This window comes from Ambystoma mexicanum, chromosome 2q (assembly GCF_040938575.1).
Source record: "Ambystoma mexicanum isolate Mex_15411 chromosome 2q, UKY_AmexF1_1, whole genome shotgun sequence".
In the NCBI taxonomy this organism is placed as follows: Eukaryota; Metazoa; Chordata; class Amphibia; order Caudata; family Ambystomatidae; genus Ambystoma; species Ambystoma mexicanum.
The window spans coordinates 494960089-494980295 of record NC_090924.1 but is presented as its reverse complement, the minus strand read 5'-3'; the positions used below and the strand labels follow the sequence as shown (position 1 = coordinate 494980295).

The following is a 20207-nucleotide window of genomic DNA, read 5'->3' as shown; positions in this document are numbered from 1 at the left end:
ACACTCCTCCAGAAAGGATAGTATTGATACGAGGTCACACCGGTGGCTGCTGTGCACTGTACAAATGCCAATTAACATAAATTATTGCAGTAAACTGCAAACAATGTGACAACCTGGGCATATGTTGTCACTATTTGGTAAATGTCTGTAATTAGGTACATGATATGAGTTCCAAAGCCTTGGATGGAATATAATGGAAGTACTTGGACATATTGGTCCTTGTTATGAGTTTGGTGGTAAATCACAGGTAAAATCCATTTACTATTACCGCCACTTTGTCCCTTGGCCTTACCAGAGAATCGTGAGTGGCGGTATGGTGGTGTAAATCCCATTTTGGAGTTAATAGGACTCAATGGGTATTTTTTGCGAATTTAGCATGCACCGTAATTCTTGTAGTAAATCCGTTGATTTGTTGGCTTAAAGTACCTTCAGCATAATGCTGGAGGTAAATCCTCTACTTCAAGGTAACATTCGGTGGTGCAGTAAAAGTGCCATCAATTCAATTACCAGTAAATAAAATCGTGGTAAAGGAATTACTGCCACTTTTTTAACACTCAGCTGAACTTGTCATGAGATCCAATGTTGGGAGGTTTTACTGAAGCCCTCTGGTGAGGGTTTAAGGACGATCACCTGGGATTTGGTGCAAGGGTTTCCACCAAGATAATCCAAACTCTCAAAAGATAACGGGGCAGAGCAATCTGGCTTTACAGAGGGCTGGTATACATTGTGCACCACACACACACCCATCAGCACACAATACGGGATTGTCCACGCAGTATTATTTACTGAAAATGTATGCTATTTATATAACACTTGTGCATATGGAATTGTATACAAAAGGTACATACATATAGCATTAGCATAAGAATATCAAAAACAGTGATATTGTACAAATGAGACACAAAATACACTTTAACACAACAGGAACAGAGTTGCAACTGATTAGATCACTTTAAAACTGTGTAACAAAAGGTGAGATATGCTTGAATACACAAACAAAGCCTTTTAATATGAGATGTAAGTAGTTAAAATTTGCATTAAGGCCGCAGCTGTATGTACACGGCTATATACAAGAAACCCAGAAACAAGAACAAGTACATGCACTGGACAAGATTCCATCCAATCCGCTAAAAAAGATCTGTTTTCTAAAGTCTGGAAATCCAGAATGAGCACATATGCTCTCTAAGGAGGACAAGGGACAATAAACTTGTGGCACTCCACAAATCTTTAATGCAAAAGGGACTCTTAGCTAAATTGCCCAGAAGTTTGATTGTGCAATGAACATTCCTAGAGAGTTTCTGCTGCAACACAAAAAATAAAAACTGAGCAGAATTGTTAAGGACCATAACTAATATTCAGAAGGGACACAAACTATTGGATATTTTCAATGAACTCCTTGGATTACATATAAGCAACCACAGTCCCTGACCAGAAGCACATTTCCAATGCATCAAGATCAAATAAAACCTAATTTAAAATGGGCCAGCACATCTGCATTGAAAAGTGACATGGTTAAAGCAGTGCAGTCTTTTGTTTGTTTCCAGACATGTGAGAAATGTTTTTTTCAAACCTTGACTACTTCTGACGGCCCAATGCTGGTTAACTGAAGTGGTTCAAACACTTAATGATACTTTGTCAAAGCACTTTTAAGTGCTATGCAAAGAAACATGAATTGCTCTTACATGAAACACGAAGGGTGCATTATCAGTATTCAGAGGGTATGTTGCCTGATGGGCAAGCCTTCAAGGATCACCATAGTGAGACCTGAAACCCACCTGTGTTCTTTAGGTTGAGCATCTCCAAAACCTTGAGTTCCCATGTCCTTCTTTCTCTTGTATTTGGGAGATCTCCTTTCAATACTAAAGCCACCAAAACCTTTAGTGTGTGCTCATCTTGCTTGAAATGATGTCGTACTAGTGTTTCTGATTCATGGTTCAATATGGTATGTCTGTGTCTGATCATTCTTTCCCGCAGTTCTTGGCAGGTTTCACCTTTGAACTTTCCTTGCATTGGATGAGATACACAATGTTGGATGATTTGCTGTTGTCTGACCCTTGAATCAGTATTTTTCAGTTATGTGAGGTTGGGGGACCCAACTGATATTTCACAACCTTCTCGTCCCAGTCCCTGGGCGTTGCTACTCTGGTGCACAAAAATCTTAGATTCGTGGAAAAGGAAGCCCTTATTGATCCTCAGGGGAGATTTGTGGTATTACACTTTGTTCTGGGGTGTATGGAATTGGTACTAGTTAACACCTACTGCCCAAATGTGGACTCCACGCAGTTCTTTGAAGCACAAGAGTGACTATTGTCGGGTTACGTGGGGTACAGGTGATCTGGGGAGGGGATATGAATTTGATATTGTGCCGTTCATTCGACAGGACTAGCTCTTCCCCCTAGACCCCAATCAAGAGCTGCTCGCCAACTACATTCTCTCATGCTAACACTGGACCTATGCAACCCCTGGCATCTTAAGCACCCACACACGAGAGACCATACCTCTTTGCATGATATGTTCATTACTGGGGAAAGTCGCAGATTCAGACATTAGACCCTGCACACTCTTGGACCACTCCCCCATATCCCTACTACTTCAGAAGCAGGGTAAACAGGGCACCCGCCCCTGGAGGTTCAAGTCTGCTGCACTCGCCGACATAGTTTTCCGCGCAGACATCAAAGCTGACATTGACGACTTCTTTTTCGCCAGTAACATTGCAGGAGATACTTTGCATGGTATTAGATGGCAGGCCTTTAAGGTATTTATCAGGAGGATGGCGATATCCAGAGAAGCTGGGGTCCCCAAGTGTATACGCAGGGACTTGGAGAAATCTGAAACTTCCCTAAAAAAACTAGAAACACAGTACGCTCAATCTCCCGGCCCGATATTCTGCTGCAAATTCCAACTGAATTTGAAATATTTGAAACACACGCTGCATGCAAGGTCTGCTACTTCTCCCGCCCTGTCGCTGCTAGGAGATATGGGGAAGGGGATAGGCCCGGTAGGACTCTGGCCAGGCTGGTACAGGCGGAGAGGGGCCGGTCCCATGTGGAATCAATACTTAACAAGAAGGGGGACCGCGTGTGGGTTGACTCTGAGGTGGTGGGGGTGTTCCGGATTTTTTACCAAGACCTATATACTGCTGGCCCTCCCCTTGAGACCCAAACTCTGCATGCACTATTTGAGGGCATTCCCCTGTCACGACTCAATCCCCAAAACAGAGAGTCACTGGAGTCCCCCATCTCTCTCTCTCTCGAGGAAATAATGAGGGTACTAGCTGATCTGCCCAAGGGGAAGGCCCCTGTCCCGGACGGCCTAACTGCAGAATTTTATCGTGAATATGCTGCGGAGTTGGGCCCTGCCCTCCACGATGTGTGGGAGAAATCCCTTCGGGCTGGGCTGCTCCCCGCTTCACTCCATAAGGCGGTGATCACCATACTCCTTAAACAAGATAAACCCAGCGACCTATGCGGCTCCCTCATGGCTCCCTCATGAATTGCGACACAAAAATCTTTGCTAAAATACTGGCTAACCGCCTGCGCCCCCTGATGCCACACCCGATCCATCCCGATCAATCCGGGTTCATTCCTGGAAGGTCCACTTCCCTTATCATCAGACAACTATTTAATATCATGGACCCCCTGGCACAGGCGGTTGCAGTGACCATCGATGCGCAAAAAGCCTTCAACATGGTGTCCTGGGAATACTTGTGGGTGGTCATGGAGAAGATGGGTATTGGCCCGAATATGAAACGGTATATCCAATTGCTATACACACAACCAGTTGCTACAGTGATGGTCAACTCCTCTTTGTCTGAACAAATTCGATTGAGCAGAGGCACCCGCCAGGGATGCCCCTTCTCTCCCATCCTATTTGTCTTGGCTATTGAGCCCATGGCAGATTTCATCAGAGAGCAGCATGCCCAGCGTGGTCTCTGTCTAATTGGCTGACCAGAAATAGTGTCCCTATAGGCAAGACGACATGTTGCTCTATGTCCATGATCCACACAATAATCTGAACCCCATACTGCAAGACATAGTCCACATCGGTCAAACCTTTCCAAATTGGAGATATTTCCGCTCACAGACAACATCCCTGAATACAGGGTGCCCTTCCCCCTCCGCTGGTCTGCTGACTCTATAAAATATCTGGGGTGACAGTGTCCAGGACGCATCCCACACTATTGAAAAATAACTATGACACAACTGTTGCTGTGTTCGAAAACAAGCTGCACAAATAAATTATAAAAATGTGCCTGTTACCTAAACTGCTCTATGTTTTCTCCAACGTCCCGGACTGGCCTGGTAAATCTTCCTTCACCAAACTGCACGCGCACTTCGCTCAGTTCTTGTGGCACCCCGGGGCAGTCCGGAAGAAATGGGACGACTTAACAGCTCCATACGACAAGGAGGGGTTTGCGGCACCGCACATTGAACTCTACTGGATGTCCTCCCAAGTGCAATACACATCATACTGGTACTTAGTGGAATGCCCCTCCCCACCCCCTCATGTTAAACTGGAATCTTTGGCTGCTAACCGCACCGACCTTAAGACCCTAGTGCTGGACTCCACACTGAAAGCCTAGCAACTTATCTTCTCCCATGTAGGGACGATCCACCCGTTCTATAAATGGTTCCCGATCGGGAATTTCCTGGGGTTACAGCCGTTGCATAACAAGGCGACTCAGGTTCAGTGGGAGGAACTGGGATATAGGGCACTGGCGGACATATTCCCAGGTGGGGAGTTCATCACGCCAGAGACCTGGAAACAAGGCCACCGAGAATCTGGGGTGACTTGTTCCAATACTATCAGGTCTGCGTGGCGGTGGCATCCATTTGGCCTGAATACCCCAGGAAACCCGCTCAGACTCTGATTCTTGCCTACATAGCCAACTCGGGGGATAGTGGGCATGTTTTGTCTACACTGTATGGTATGTTGCTGGATAAGATGGTCCCCCCCTCCCAGAAAGGCATGTACATGTTGGTCTAAGGAGCTTGCGACTGTGCTCACAGATGCTCAATGGGCTCACATGTGCGCTCATACCAGAAAGGTTTCCCTCAACTTTCGCCTTAAATTCATGCAATTTAAAATCCTACAGAGCCTATATTACACCCCCGCCAGACTTTTCCAAAATGCCACCATCTACAGAACACTACTGTCCCAGAAGCCATGCCACGACTGCAGACCACCTTCATATGTTTTGGGGTTGCCCGCAACTAGAATCTTTCTGGACGAGAGTCATAGATATCCTGTCAGATATAACGGGCACCACGCTAGAGAAACACCCTCTGGGCGCTATCTTTGGTCTGTGGCCCAGGGCTCTGGGTAGAAATGATTGAACCTTTGCTAATGTGGGCTGCATGATTGCCAAACAAACAATACTCCTCCATTGGAAAAGTACAAGACCCCCACACAGAGCAACTGGTTGAGAACATTGACTTGGACACAAGAGAATGAAGTATGGTATGCCCAATCCCCCCCCCTGCTGCTAGGCCCCGTGATATTTGGGGCAGTTTCAGCTACTTTCTGGCCCGAGAAGACTGGCCAGTGTGACGCTGCTAAAGTTCTCTGTTTGACTGCAAATGATGTTATCTCTGTATGTGTGTATTGACCAAATTGTTGCCAATGATGCTATTATACATGACCTGTGTTGATGTGATGCCTTCCTCCTTATTGTACCTGTAAATCACCAATTTTATAAATAAACGTTTTTTTTTAAAAACGCAATTAAAGAGATCAGCTGTAGCCCAGTTAGACATCATAAAAAGGTTCCAGCAGGCCAGATTAGCCCTAGGCATGACTCCAAAGGTGGGAGGATGTATAAGAGGGAGTCAAGGAGAGGTTCTAGAATGTAGTGAGTAAGGAAGGGGAGAGATCAGGAATATTTAAGTGACAATGGGTTTTGTGTCACACCTCCCTATCTCTTCCTGCTGTCCCCCATGTCATCTACCCCCAACCAGACTGCTGAAGAACCTATAGACCCAGATAAGCTGTGGGATACCTGATCCAAGAAAGCCTTCCACTAAAGACTTGCCTCAAGTGGGTGCTGGATCCCATAAGGCTGACAGCAGCAACAAACTGACCCAACCACGGTGAGGAAACCCTTTTGAACTGAAGCCTTTGGGCACGAACTTTGATCTTTGCTCAAGGCGGTAAATCCTGGGAAGTCGATCGGAATTTGGTAGGGCATCGGGAACCCTCCCCAAGCCTCAGAGCTTCAGTAGAAAACTGAGTAGAAACACCCTGGCCTATTTTTTTTATTTGCAAACATACCAGCGTGCTTTTAGTTGTCCCATACATATGTCTTAATAAAACCTTTGAGACGTGTATCTGTTCTTGGCATTCTTCTTTTTCCCCTTAGTTTATGATAAAATCTACTCAGGTATAACTCACAAAAATTCACCATCAGAATGAGTTCATAAATAAAAAAGGATAAACTAGTAATTTTAATAATTATAAGGGATAATACAACAAAAATATCACAATGAAAAAAATGTCAAATAGAAAAACAATACGAATTTAATGAAAATAAAAAGATCAAATACAAGGGTGGTTAACATTTTTTAAAGTTTAGACCAAGGAGTGCAAAAATAAAACAATAATAGTTTCTGTTGATATTCCCTACTAATCATGGTCTCTGGATTCATTCAAAAACTGCAAGTTGGATATGCGGCTTTCTTTTTCCTGAAATGTTTTCATTCCAAGTTCTATTGTTTGATTTATGTTTGTACGACCAACTCCTTGTTTTACGGATAGTTTTGCCAACATAATAAATTCTGCATAGACATTTGGCAGGTTCGAGTCACATGTAGTGAAATCCTTCAAAAAGATTGTTTAGTATTTAGTTAAAGAAGCAATACGTTTCCTCTGTTCAAGTTATAACCATTGTAACAGTTCAAACAAATTGTGTCAGGAAACTTTGTTTTTATGCAACTACCAACATGTCCCATAGTTTTGACTCATCTGTATATTATAGCATGGGGTGTTGAAAACAGTTTATTAAGTGAAGGATCTAGTTGTAATATATTCCAATGTGAATTGGGTTTCCGTTTCATAGTGGAACTCTGTTTAGAAAATGTACTCATGTATACACTAGTTCTGAATTGGGATTGTTTTTGGTTTGACCTGAAAGAGTTCCATAAGTACTCGATTTTTGAAGTATTGTAGGGTAACAGCCCCTCATTTCAAAATTAGTTTTCATCTCTTCAATGTATTTTGTATAAAATACATGGTTTGAGAAAATACGTTTTGCCCTAATGAATTGACTCACTGGTAGTGTCTTAGAAGTAGAGCAGACATGGAAACTGTCAGCTCACAGTATATGTTACAATCATTTGGTTTCAAGAATAATTTAGTTGCATATAAACCCACTTGTATTGAAATCCCAACATAGAAAAAGTACATTGACAGCTCCCCAGTCGAGGGTGTAAATTGGATTCTAGGATGAATAGCATTTACAAAATTACAATAGTCAATCCGTCCAGTTTTAGTGCCATTTCAAACTCCAAATAATTATAAGTATCTGGACTAGTACAATAGTTTTTTTAACCTAAATTTTATGATTGAGCATATATGTGATTGCAAAGTGATGCATGAAAATGTTTGCATACACAGTGCTATTGCAAAGCCCATTGATGTAACAGATTTTTTTGAGAAAAAAAAGATAATATAAGCATATATGAATGGGTTGCATGATATGCTCTTTAAGTGTTGGAATAGTTGGCTTGTGTAGTAATATCAACTCCATGCCTTCCTTAACTTTACTTTGAGTTTTTGAGGTGTATGAGCTATCCACATACACTGAAATTATAATAGATTCATTTGTGCTGCTACCTTACAGTTCAATTATCTTTGGGGAATGGCAGTTTACTAATTCACATTCTTACTTTTTACACCAAATTCAGATTTATAATGAGCTGATTCGTGACCTTTTGAAACCTTCTTCTGGATTTCTGGAGCTGAGAGAGGACTCTCGAGGCAGTGTACAAATTGCAGGCATTACCGAAGTGTCAACAAGTAATGCTAAAAAGGTAAGATCTTGGGAACTAGTTAGGAATATTATTCCGGGTCTGTTGGTCTAGAATTGTCACATTGGACGTAGCACGGTTCGAATTAAAACCGTGAAGCTAGCAAGATAAAGAAAATAAGTAAATAAATTGGATTCCTTTCATGTCAGCAACATTTATACACACAAAGTTGTTTTAAGTAGTCATTAGTAAACATTTATATTTTGGATTTACAAATAAATCGATAGACATGGAGCAGAGATCGAAAACAACAATTCTTATCTAAAAATGGATCTCATTAATGCAATGATGTTAAATACAATTTCATAAAAACCTCCATGGCATTGTATATATGCGGAAAATTAAATATTGTATTAAGATACTGTTTTAGTGTGTCTTCTATGGCGGTCATAGATGCTGCTGTAAATGCTAGTGTGTATCATGACTGGTAGTGGTGGGTGGAATGTTGAGTGTTCGATGGGCCAGAGAGTTTCAAGAGTGCTCAATGGAAGATCGATGACTGAGCGATCGATGCATCTTTGGGCTGTCTCTATTGTCAACTGATAGTTAGCTCTGGACTTAACTCTAATAAAGAACAAAGAACCTAGAGCTCCAGAGTGCCTTTTGGGGCCCTGTTACTTAGATTAGCACCCACAGTAAAAATGTTGGTTCCAGATAGTCTAATAGAATCCTTCACTTTGAATGGATTGTGTCCTCCCACGTATTCCTCATCTTTGTTAGTCCTCATCTTTGATATACTCTGATATGCTGCAATATTCTGCTTGCAGCTCGGAGACCTTTTACAGCAGAGGGTGCTGTGCATCTTTGTCGCAGACTTAGTGTCCCTCGACTGTCTCCGTCCGTCTCGAGGATGACGTTGGCGTCAGTATTAATGGCACGCACTGCGCTCATTGCCTCAGCTCGGTTTTTCCGCACTGCTTGCTGGACATGGTTCACTCACTCCGGCATTCCTTCTTTACTACACAATTCAAAATGTTCGAATATGTCCACGTCTATCTAAAAACGGGATTCAAAAGATGAGCCGATTGCGGCTCCAAGACGTCACGGGACGATAGCTCAGGGGCAACGTGCTCGCCTTGGAAGTAAGATGACAAGGAGCAACACAGGTTCGATCCCCAGGTCCGTGGTTAGAAACCTCTGGGTATTAAGCGCGTTATAAATAACATATCATATCATATCATATCAATAACAGATCTGCAACGAGTGTGTCATTGATGCTTGTGAACGGGCCACAAAGTCAATGACTGTGGCTTATGTCAATAGTGGACAGTGAAGCCTTAAAAGAGAGGAAGGGGAAACTCGTCCTGGTTAGGCCTTCCCCCACATCTGCTTCAACCACTCTGTCGAAGGTTAAATCGTCCGAAGACAAGAGCTTGAGAGAAGTTTCTCCTCACTGATCCAAGAAATGCAGCAAACATGCACAGCGTTCCAGGTCGGGGTCTCGTCACTCTACGTCGTCAAGGAAGTGCAGAAAGAGATGCCATCTCTCTCATTCGACCTCTTCAGATTCATCGCCCGAGGGAAAACGGGTAAGCTTCCCTAAAAAATGGCTTCTATGGCTGAGTTGGAGGAATTCCGACTGAAAATGCTGGAGGTATTTGCAAAGGCGGCAACAGCTAATCCTTCGAAGAAGTCGAAAGAGACTTCCGACCCCATTGTGCCACGTCAGGCCAACAGGGTGTCAATAAAAACCATTGTTAACGCACCCAAGAGCCCAGACAGAAAGACTTTGAAGCCTATTTGAGTGCCACTTGTGGTCTCAATGAGTCAAGTGAAGACTCTGTCTTCACTGCAGTCTGACCTTTCGCATTCCTCATACAGCTCATCAAAGGACATCCTCATACAGCTCATAGAAGGTTTTCAACTGCAGTCAAAAAAATACTTCTTTAAGTCTTTGAGTTCAATATATGAGGAGTAGGAGGAGGAGGAGGACAGCCATGTATTTGGGTTTGTCCTGGACTATGGCACTCCTGGTGTCGCAGAAGAGCCAATCTCTGAGGAATCTAAGATAAGGGACCTGGTTGATACACTTAGGGATGCTAGTGGGCTTGACACTTCCCCTGAAGTGGAATTGAGCACACCTTAGGGATCTGGGCATGCGGATGCATCATACAGATCTGTGATGTCAAAAGTCATAGATTGTATGGGCTGGGGTAGAACTGCTGTGGAGTTTGAGCAGGATGATTTAAATGATATCCTGGATAAGGGGCTGCCAAAGGGCCCCATACTCCCATTCCACGCAGCAGTCCAGAATAGAGTCCTGGAAAATTGGAGAAAACCAGACTCCACCCCTGCAGTGATTAAAGACTTCACAAACAAATATAGGCCTTCCTCCACAGAGAGCTTGTTGGTGCCGGTAGCCGTTTCTACTGCCATGGGGGCGGCCTACCCTAAAATTACATCAGATGACAAGAGAGTGGACACTATTCGGGAAAAGAGTCTTTTCAGCAGGAAACATGGCTCGTAAGGTGGTCAACGACAACTATGCCTCGGCCAAGTTCACTCATACCCTTTGGAAGGTGGCAGCTATGGTGGCACAACATTTCCCAGAGTTAGAAGAGATGCTTCCTGAACATCATACAGGATGGGAAAGATGTCATGTGTCAGTCGCTAGAATTGGGTTTGACACAGCAGACATTGTAAGTCGCTCCATGGCTGCCAGTACTATTCTCAGATGGTCTGCTTGGCTGAGAAAGTCAGGCTTTGCACCTGATGTGCAGTCCCTGCTTTTTGGCATGCCCTTAGAGGCATCACAACTTTTTGGATCAATAGTGGATTAAAGCCTAAAGAAGCTGCAGACCTCTAAGGCGGACGCAATATCTCTGCGCTGCAATTCGGCAGCCCATAGTCCACTTCTTCCACTATGGGTTGGAGGAGTGAAGTCATTTTGTTTTTAATACTCCATCGGAACAATGAGATGCCAATTTTCTCAGAGGGGACAAAGGAGACAGAGATGTGGAGGCAGAGGTGCTGCTACAGGTGCCTTTTTACCATCCGCAACCTCCACAGCTCCAAAACCGCGTTAAGGCCTTAAGTCACAAGACTGTGGTAGGGGCAGGTTAACCCAGCATCTACAAGAGTGGCGAAGTATTACTTCCAATGCCTGGCCACTGCAAACAGTTGCCCATGAATACTGCCTCGCTTTTCTGAAAAGACCTCCAAACTGTCCCCAAAGAGGCCAGACCTTGAAAGAACCAACTCTGCTCCTCTTACAGGAGGTTCTTGCCCTGTTGGAAAAAGGTACAATCGAACCATTACCTGTAGCGAAAAGAAATCAAGGCTGTTACTCTTCGTACTTTCTGACCCCAAAAGAGAACTCGAGACCCATCTTGGACTTGAGATGCTTGAACAATTTCTCAGGAAGGACAAGTTCAAGATGGTCACTCTTTTGCAGATCATCCAGGCCCTTCAGCTCCAGTATTGGATGTTGTCATTGGATCTCCACGATGCTTATTTCCATGTGCCAATACATCACAAGCTCAGGTAGTACCTGAGATTCACCTTTTTAGTTAAATGATTCTGCTCTCTCTCCATGGCCCTGGCTCTCTTTCCGTTCTGAACCCCTGAGCTTTGTATTGTGTTTTATGGTCTGTCTTTTGTGTTTTTGTCCCAGTGCCCCGATGCCCATTGGCTTTCACCGCTTTATAAATACATAAAAATAAAAAGAAATTGGCAGTTATCATTATCAGTTTTGAGTACTGCCTTGCGGGCTGGCCTCTGCCCGAGGGTTTTCACCAAGTTGATGGCGGTGGTTGCAGCTAATCTAAGGAGGGGAGGGATTCACATCTACCTATAGCTGGACGATTGGCTAATCAGAGCTCACCCGAACAGGCTCTGGAACATCTAGACAGCACCTGCCACTAAATCCACAAACTGGGCTTCTCTCTCAACTTCAATAATTCCTACTTGACACCTACCCAAAAGCTGCAATTTATTGGAGCAGTCCGGGACTCTTCTTCTTGGAAAGCTTTGCCACCCGAGGTAAGGACTCTTCGCATTTCGCACATGATAAGCAAGTTTCAGAGTTCCCTACGTCTACCAGCCTTTGACTTTCTGAGGTTGCTGAGTCTCAATGCATCCTGCATTCTTCTGGTGCCAGAAGCCCGTCTGAGGATGAGATCCCTTCAGTGGGCCCTCAGATCTCAATGGTCACAGTTCTCCGGCAGAATGACAGATCTGATTCAGGTCCCGAACAAGGTCGCAGAGGATCTCCTGTGGTGGTCCTGCGAGGAGAACATGTTGAAAGGAGAATCTTTTTGGCAACCTTGGCCAGAGATAACAGTAGTTATGGATGCCTGCCTCACAGGTTGGGGGGGACATACTAAAGATCTGACGATCAGCAGAGGCTGGTCTCAGTCAGAGTTCAAACTACATATAAACCTTTTGGAGCTGAGGGCAGTCTGACTAGTTCTAATGGCCTTTCTGCCCTCTGTCCGGGGGAAGAACATCCTGATAATGATGGACAACACAGATGCCATGCATTACCTCAACACGAGAGGAGGTGTAAGGTCACTACCATTGTGCAGAGAGGCAAGAAGGAATCTCCCTAGCGGCCATTCACCTAGCCAGAGTACCTTCTCCCACGAGTGGGAGTTAGCTCACAATGTGCTTCAAGAGATCTTTGCCCTTTGGGGAACCCCTCAAGTGGATCTGTTCCCGTCCAGTGTCAACAGCAAATGCGACATGTTCTGCTCCAGGGAGTTTCCTCCGAGAGGTGCTCTGGGAGACATGTTCATGGTAGATTAGGAATCTCTGCTTCTGTACGCATTTCCACCAGTCCTCATGTTCTCAGGAGGTTGAGAAAGTTTGGGAAATCCATGATCTTGGTTGCTTCAGATTGGGCCAGGAGGACATGCTACCGATAACTTCTGGAAATGTCCATCTGCCCTCCATTTGTCTTCCCCAAAATGAGGATCTGCTCTCGCAACAGGGGGTTGCATTCTTCACCCAGAAATCAGGACCCTCAAACTTCTTGCCTGATTTCTAAGAGGTTAAGGTACAAACACTGGGACCTTCCAGAAGATTAGATATAACCCATCAGGGGCTACAAGTTGCTAGGGCCAAGGGCTATCTGCGCTATCTATTTTTAAGCGCTTACTGGAACAGGGTTCCTAACTTCAACATCCCTATTGCCATTCAATTTTTGAAAGGGTTGACTAATATCTTAACGCTGGTTCCCTTTATTGTGCTGGTATGGAATATTAACCTAGTCTTGAACTTCCTGATGGGTACTCCTTTTGAACTTTGCCTTCATGACCTCTCAAAATGATTTTCCTTAAAAACAGTGTTTTTTTTTTTACAGCCATTGCATCTGCTCGCAAGGTTAGCGAGCTTCAAGTTTTGTCATCTAAGCTACCATTTACAGTCTTTTATAAAGACAAAATAGTTTTAAGTGTCCGCCCCTCGTTTCTACCGAAGGCGGTGTCAGAATTCTATTTGGCGCAATACATTGTTTACCTGCTTTCAACAATCCTCCTCATCCATCTATAGAGGAAGAAAGACTCCACAGACTGGACGCTAAGAGAGCGTTGCATTTTTATATTAATAGGCTCTCTAAGTTGAGACAGGGTAATCAACTTTTTGTTGGCTATTCGGGTCATAGGTTGGGACAGACGGTTACATTGCATACCTTCACAAAGCATTTTTGCTTGGATTCTCTATCAGGCCAGGAAACCAGGTTTGGAAATGCTGCATTACACAGCGTGAATGTGGAATAAATTCTCAGTTTCCCACCTCCTACAAGGCACTGCTATGGGAGTCTATCAAAGATGAGGAATACGTGTGAGGACACAATCCATTCGAAGAACAAATTACTTACCCCTGGTAATGTTCTTTCGATGGGATGTTCCTCCCACGTATTCCTCATCTATCTAAGACATTTTTATGTAGTGCCACTCACCCCTCCCATCCTACCCCTCTGTCAGGAAATAATTTCTGTGATTTACACCTTCCTCTCTGTTAATGCTGACACTTTTCTAATCTTTGAGACTGCTGTGCTGCTGAGAGGAAAACATGAACTGAGGCAACAGGCGCGGTGCGTGCCATTTATACTGAAGCCGACGTAATACTCGAAACCGACGGAGGCCGTCGAGGGACACAAAGTCAGCAATGAAGATGCACGGCACACTCTGGTGTGAAATGTTTCCGAGTTGCAAGCAGGATATCACAGGATATCAGGGTATATCAAAGATGAGGACTAACAAAGATACATCCATTTGAAAGAACATTTCCAGAGGTAAATAATTTGTCCTTCTGGGCAATAGTCTCTGGTTTTGGGACATGCCAAAGTTGCTTAATAACTGACTGTAACCCTACTCTGGGTGCCTGCCCGCCCCTTCTCCCTGCCCCTACTTACCCCTTGCCTGAGTTCTGGTGTCTCAGATCTGTGTTGGCGGTTTCACTGAAATCGGCCTGGTCCCATGACTACATGTTGTTTATATTGGACACACTTCATTCCTCATTATAAATCATGTTATATTTTCACATAGGATGGATTAAATAGAGTTTAGTGAAGATAGTTGAGTGGATTGTCACGACTGTGGGACTCAAAATCCATCACAATAGTTCTCACCAGACTATACCTAGTCATATTTTTGTCTTTACTTTCTGTTTGCAAGAATGCAGTACTTATTTCATTTCACAAACTACATATCCCATAATGCACCTTGCAGCAGTTCTCGTTACCTGGCTATTCCTATGCAACAGTCTTAGAACTATATTCCCCAGAAGCCATAGAGATCAGTGCTGCTTTCACTTTCCCAAGATCAGAGAGGCAGGAGGCAGACTACCTTCAGGTGTGATGCTCCAGGTGCTGCTAATGAGCCTGCTTCATGTTAGGCAGAAACCTGTGCATGTGCAGTTCCCTCTGGGACCACTGCAAAAGATTTAAGACTACAGGTGTTTGGCAGTAAACCCACTTGGTAGCAGTCTGTACCACACAGATTCACTTGGTAGCTTTGGCTGAGCAGTCAGACTTCCCTCAAGAAGCGTTAGGCAGTATACAGGGTATTCACAATAGGTCAGAAGAGCACAGTAGAACAAGTAAACACTGACCAGAGCTTGGTGTAAAAGAGATATAATTATTTATTTAAAACCACATCTAGAAAAACACACAGGCACTAATAGTAAGCAATTCAAAAACACGGTCACTAAAAGATATACACTCCCTTAGAAGAATTTTAGACAAGTCTTAAGTAAAGCCCCACTTATTTTCAGACAGCGGTGAGCGCTTAACGCAGATGGCACTCTAATAATTCGTTTTAAAAGGGAGAGAAAAGCAGAGTATAATATGAAACAGATCCCAACCCTTTCATAAGAACAAAACAAGAGAGGGAGGCAAATAAAACGGTGAAGTTAGAGTTCAGAAGGCCGGATCCACTTTAAGAGGATCAGAACGAAATGTGTCCAAGGTCACACGGTTGAAGTGCTCAAGAGTCTTGCAAAGGTTCAAAAAAGAGTTGGACCAAAAGAAAGGGACCCGTTAGAAGGTCAAGGTGGCCAACCCAGTCCAGAAGGATAAGGGATTATTATTACCTTGTAGCAATCTTTAGAAAGGGAGGCCTGGCGGACACAGTACCTTAAAGTGGTGAGAATACTCCAGCGGGGGCAGTTGTTCCTGGCAGCGGATGCAAGTCGGTGCTTTGTCCGGGGGAAGAGAGGATCTCGTCGGGGAGGAAGACAGGAGTCCGTTGCATTGCCAGGGAAGAAACCAGCCGCGGAGTCCTCAGGTAAAAGGAGCGGTCCTTTTATTCGCGGTCCAGTGTTAAGTGGCTATCCGGTTGCCGGGGTGCTTGGCACGGGCAATTCGACCACAAGACGGCCTGGGATGCGAAGAGAAGAAGGTAAACTGGTTGTGCCCACCAATCAGGGGAAGAAGCCTCTCCAGTCGGGAGATCTTCTCTGTCGTCGGGAAGTGGTGAGTCGGTTCCGCAGGGCTCCACCGGTGGTGTCGTCGTGGTAGGTCGGCTCAGCTTCTCCCTCGTCGGATTCTCAGGTCCTGTGGCGACTTCTAAAGTTCCAGTCCCCAAAGCCCTGCTTTTATGCAGCACACCCCCATTCACTCAGCCTAGCTGTCAATCAAACATGCCAATTGGGTGAGCCGGCCGGCTCACCACTTGGGCCAATCACACAAGAGTGCGACTTGAGTTACCAAGGTAACTCAGTCCAGGGTGCCTAAACCCCCTCCCACACCCCTGTGGTACCCAGACAGAGTGGCACCACTTTTGGAGGCTTCTGTGGAGAAGCCCCCCAAAAAGTGGAACAAAGGGCTCGACTTGGGTTGGAGTCACAGAAGAGAACACAAACGCCATTTTAGAATCGAGTCCTGGCAAAAAATACCAACCGGCGAATTAATATTAATTAAATAAACCGGCGGTATGTTCGAGGCTATGAGAATTAAATAATTAAAGTTGGTAGCCTCGAACAATGGGAAAATCCCATAGGGATATATTCGAGGTCGAAAATAAAAAGTAGTATCCACTGCCACCAGCCAAAACTCGATCAGGGGGGACGGAGACGTTCCCCCTCGACTAACAGACCCCGGGGCAATCGAATTGCCCCGACCAGTACGTCCACAGTATGATGGTTTGCTCCGGTTTCTGTTAATAATTTGGGACTAGTAAAGCCAATGGTGTCTTTACATGCCCTGGGAGACAGTAGTCAGTCCCAGCGTATGGAGTCTATGGTGGGGTGTCACTATGACACCCCTGTGTCACTGCACGGAGGGTGCTGTGTAACACACATAGTAAAAACACATGAGACCCTATGGAGTAAAGGACCCCATAGCCCATAAAACACATTAACAGTCAAAGGAACACCATAAATCATGTCCAGGAATGGGAGAAAAAGAGTCTCACTCTTGGCAGGAGAAAAAAACAAACTCCAGAAATCCAGCAAAGCTGCTGGGGGACTCACTAGGTTAGGAAATTCAGCCTAAAGAGAGAATTCTCCCTAACACTCGCCCCCCCCAGACTAAGAGACAGGAGGATTTAATCCACTCCTGGATGAATCTCATACCTCTAGTCGATGACATACATCCTAGAGAGACCATCAGCATTTTGGTGGTGACACCCTGACCTGTGCTCAATGGTGAAATCAAACCCTTGCAGGCAGATTGACCATCTCAATAGTTTTGGGTTTTCCCCTTTCATTTGCATTAACCATCTCAAGGGTTGGTGGTCAGTCTGAATGACAAAAGTAGAACCATACAAGTATGGCCTAAACTTCTTCAGAGCCCACACAATAGCAAAACACTCTCGTTCAATGGTTACCCACCTTGTTTCAGGATCCTTCAGTTTTCTACTGATGAAGCAAATGGGGTGCTCCCTACCTTTCCCATCCAGTTGACTGAGGACTCCACCTATTCCTACATTTGAAGCATCTGTTTGCACAATGAAAGTCTGGTGGTAGTCAGGAGCTCTGAGTACTGGGGCTTGGCAAAGAGCCTTTTTCAGGGTTTCAAAGGCCTGATTGCATTCCTCATTCCACCTAACCTTTTTAGGGAATTTATGAGAGGAGATGACATTCAGTGGAGAAGCTATGGACCCATAGTTCTCAATGAAATTCCTGTAATACCCAGTGAGGCCTAAGAAGGCTCTCACTTGAGTCTGGGTAATAGGTGTTGTCCAATTTTGCACAGCTTCAATCTTACTGGGCAAAGGCCTTATTTCTCCACCTCCTACCTTATGTACAAGGTAGACCACTTTACTCTGTCCAATCTGGCATTTACTCGCATTTATGGTCAGATTGGCCTTTCCAAGAGCCTGCAAAACATATCTCAGGTGGTCCACATGTTCTTCCCAGGAGTTGCTCATGCAGAAGTCCTCCATCCCATTCAGAACCTGGTTTACCATCCTTTGAAATGTAGCAGGTGCATTATTCAATCCAAAAGGCATAACCTTAAACTGGTATAAGCCAACTGGGGTAGAAAATGCAGTTTTCTCCTTGGCATGGTCGGCCAGGTTTATTTGCCAATAGCCTGACGTCAAGTCAAATGTGCTGAGGAACTTGGCTGCACCAAATCTATCCACCAACTCATCTGTCCTTGGCAAAGGGTGGGCATCAGTCTTAGTGACTGCATTAAGAGCTCTGTAATCCACACAGAATCTAAGTTCTTTAGATCCTGCCTTTGGTACTAACACAACTGGGCTAGACCATGGACTAGTAGAGGGCTCTATTACCCCGAGATCAAGCATCTTGCTGACCTCACCTTCGATGTGGGTTCTTACATTTTCTGACATTCGATATCCTCTGCTTTTGACTGGCAGACAGTCACCAGTGAGTATGTCATGCTGTCCCCAAGGGGTCAAGCCTGGTGAAAGTGAGAACAGTGAGGCAAACTGATTCAACATGGATTTGCACTCTTCCTGTTGCTCAGGGGTCAGATTTGAAGAGAGATTTACTCCTTCAATTTTTTCGTCTAAAGGTAAGCCTCTGAGGAGATCAGGAAGAGCTTCACTCTCTTCTTCTTCCTCTGATGATGCTAGAAGTAAAGCTCCTACATCAGGTCTGGAGACATACGCTTTCAGTCTGTTGGTGTGGAAGACTGTTGAGGCCTCCTTGGGATTGCCCAAGTCCACCAGATAGTTGACCTCTCCAAGTTTACCCACAACTTTGAAGGGTCCCATCCATTTGTCTTGCAAGGCCCTCTGCCTTGATGGAATCATAACGAGAACTAGCTGGTCCTGAGTAAACTCAACCATGTTAGCCTTTTGGTCATGCCAGTGCTTGACCAATGCTTGTCCAGCTTTCAAGTTATCACTTGCTTCTGCCATCATTTGTGACATTCTCCTTCAGAGACCTATCACATAGTCAGTCACTCTGACTGGCTTGGGGGAAGGAGCACTCTCCAACCCCTCCTTGATCAGGGCCAATGGACCTCTGACCGGATGACCATAAAGATGTTCTAAGGGAGAATAACCTACTCCCACCTGAGGGACTTCTCTATAAGCAAAGAGAAGGCATGGCAGTAGAAGGTCACACTTTCTTTTAAGGGGGTCCTCTAAAGCACCTATCATGCTCTTCATGGTTCTGTTGAACCTTTCAACCAGTCCATTTGTCTGAGGGTGGTATGCGGTTGAGAACTTGTAAGTAACTCCACAGGTTTTCCACATGGCTTTCATGTAGTGGGACATAAAATTCGACCCCCTGTCAGAGATTACTTCCTTAGGAAACCCAACCCCGGTAAAAATACCAAGGAGGGCCTTAGCCACAGCCGGAGCTGTAACAGTCCTCATAGGAATTGCCTCAGGGTACCTAGTAGCATGGTCTACTTCAAAAAGTATAAACCTGTTGCCTGAGGAGGTTGGAGGATCAAGGGCACCAACAATGTCAATCCCTACTCTCTCAAATGGGACTCCCACTACAGGGAGAGGCACTAAAGGTGCCACATTCTTGGAGCCATACTTACCAGAAGTCTGGCAGGTGTGGCAGCTCCTGCAATATTTATCTACTTCAGCCCCCATCTTTGGCCAATAAAAGTAGAGTGAGAGCCTTTCCTTAGTCTTCTTGAAACTCAAGTGACCAGCCAAAGGAATCTCATGGGCTAACTGCAAGAACTGTGGTCTGTTCTCTTGGGGTACTACAAGTCGTTTGTTGTCCCCAGGTGCAGACTCCGTTGGTTTACTGTAGAAGAGGCCATCTTCCCAGTTTAACCTATATTTCCCAGGCTCTTGCCCTTCAGCCTGAGCATCTGCCTGGTGGCGAAGACCTTCCAGAGTTGGACATTCTCTCTGTCCCTTACTGAAGTCTGCCCTGTTGGGTCCACCTTCTGCCAGTAAAGACTGCAGCTCAGGATGGTCAACAAGATCCCGATCTCCAATGAGTTCCTGGCCTTCCACTAGCTTTTTTTCCGAGTCTAGTTCAACCACACAGGGTTGTACCTCCCTCTCAGCCTCAGCTGGAGGGGGAGTTACTGGTGTAACTTTGTACAACCTAGGGGAAGTCCTTGTTGGCTGCACTGGAGTGCTGGCTGTGAGGTTCTTTTTAGAAGTTTTAGGTTTCCCTTTTCCTTCTAGTTTATTAGAGACAGCAGCTGACATCTCCAGTGGAGTAGGAGTGATCTCTTTCTTCATCATCTCCTTGGGAGTACCTCTCATGGTTTGCTCCCTTGCAGGTCTGGTGAGCTCCTTTAACCTTTTACTAGGAGGTCTGGGGGTATGTGACACTACTCCAAGAGTTTTTAAG

The 20207-nt window shown here is 44.9% G+C and overlaps 1 protein-coding gene across 1 annotated transcript in view; it reads left to right on the top strand.

Annotated features, from left to right (window-relative positions):
- LOC138569550 (kinesin-like protein KIF19) overlaps positions 1 to 20207 on the top strand; it is a 3041213-nt gene that overhangs the window by 1006544 nt on the left and 2014462 nt on the right. The window contains exon 7 of the mRNA XM_069647615.1: positions 7902 to 8027. Within this exon, the coding sequence (XP_069503716.1) occupies positions 7902 to 8027 (126 nt within the window). The remainder of the gene's footprint in view (positions 1 to 7901; positions 8028 to 20207) is intronic.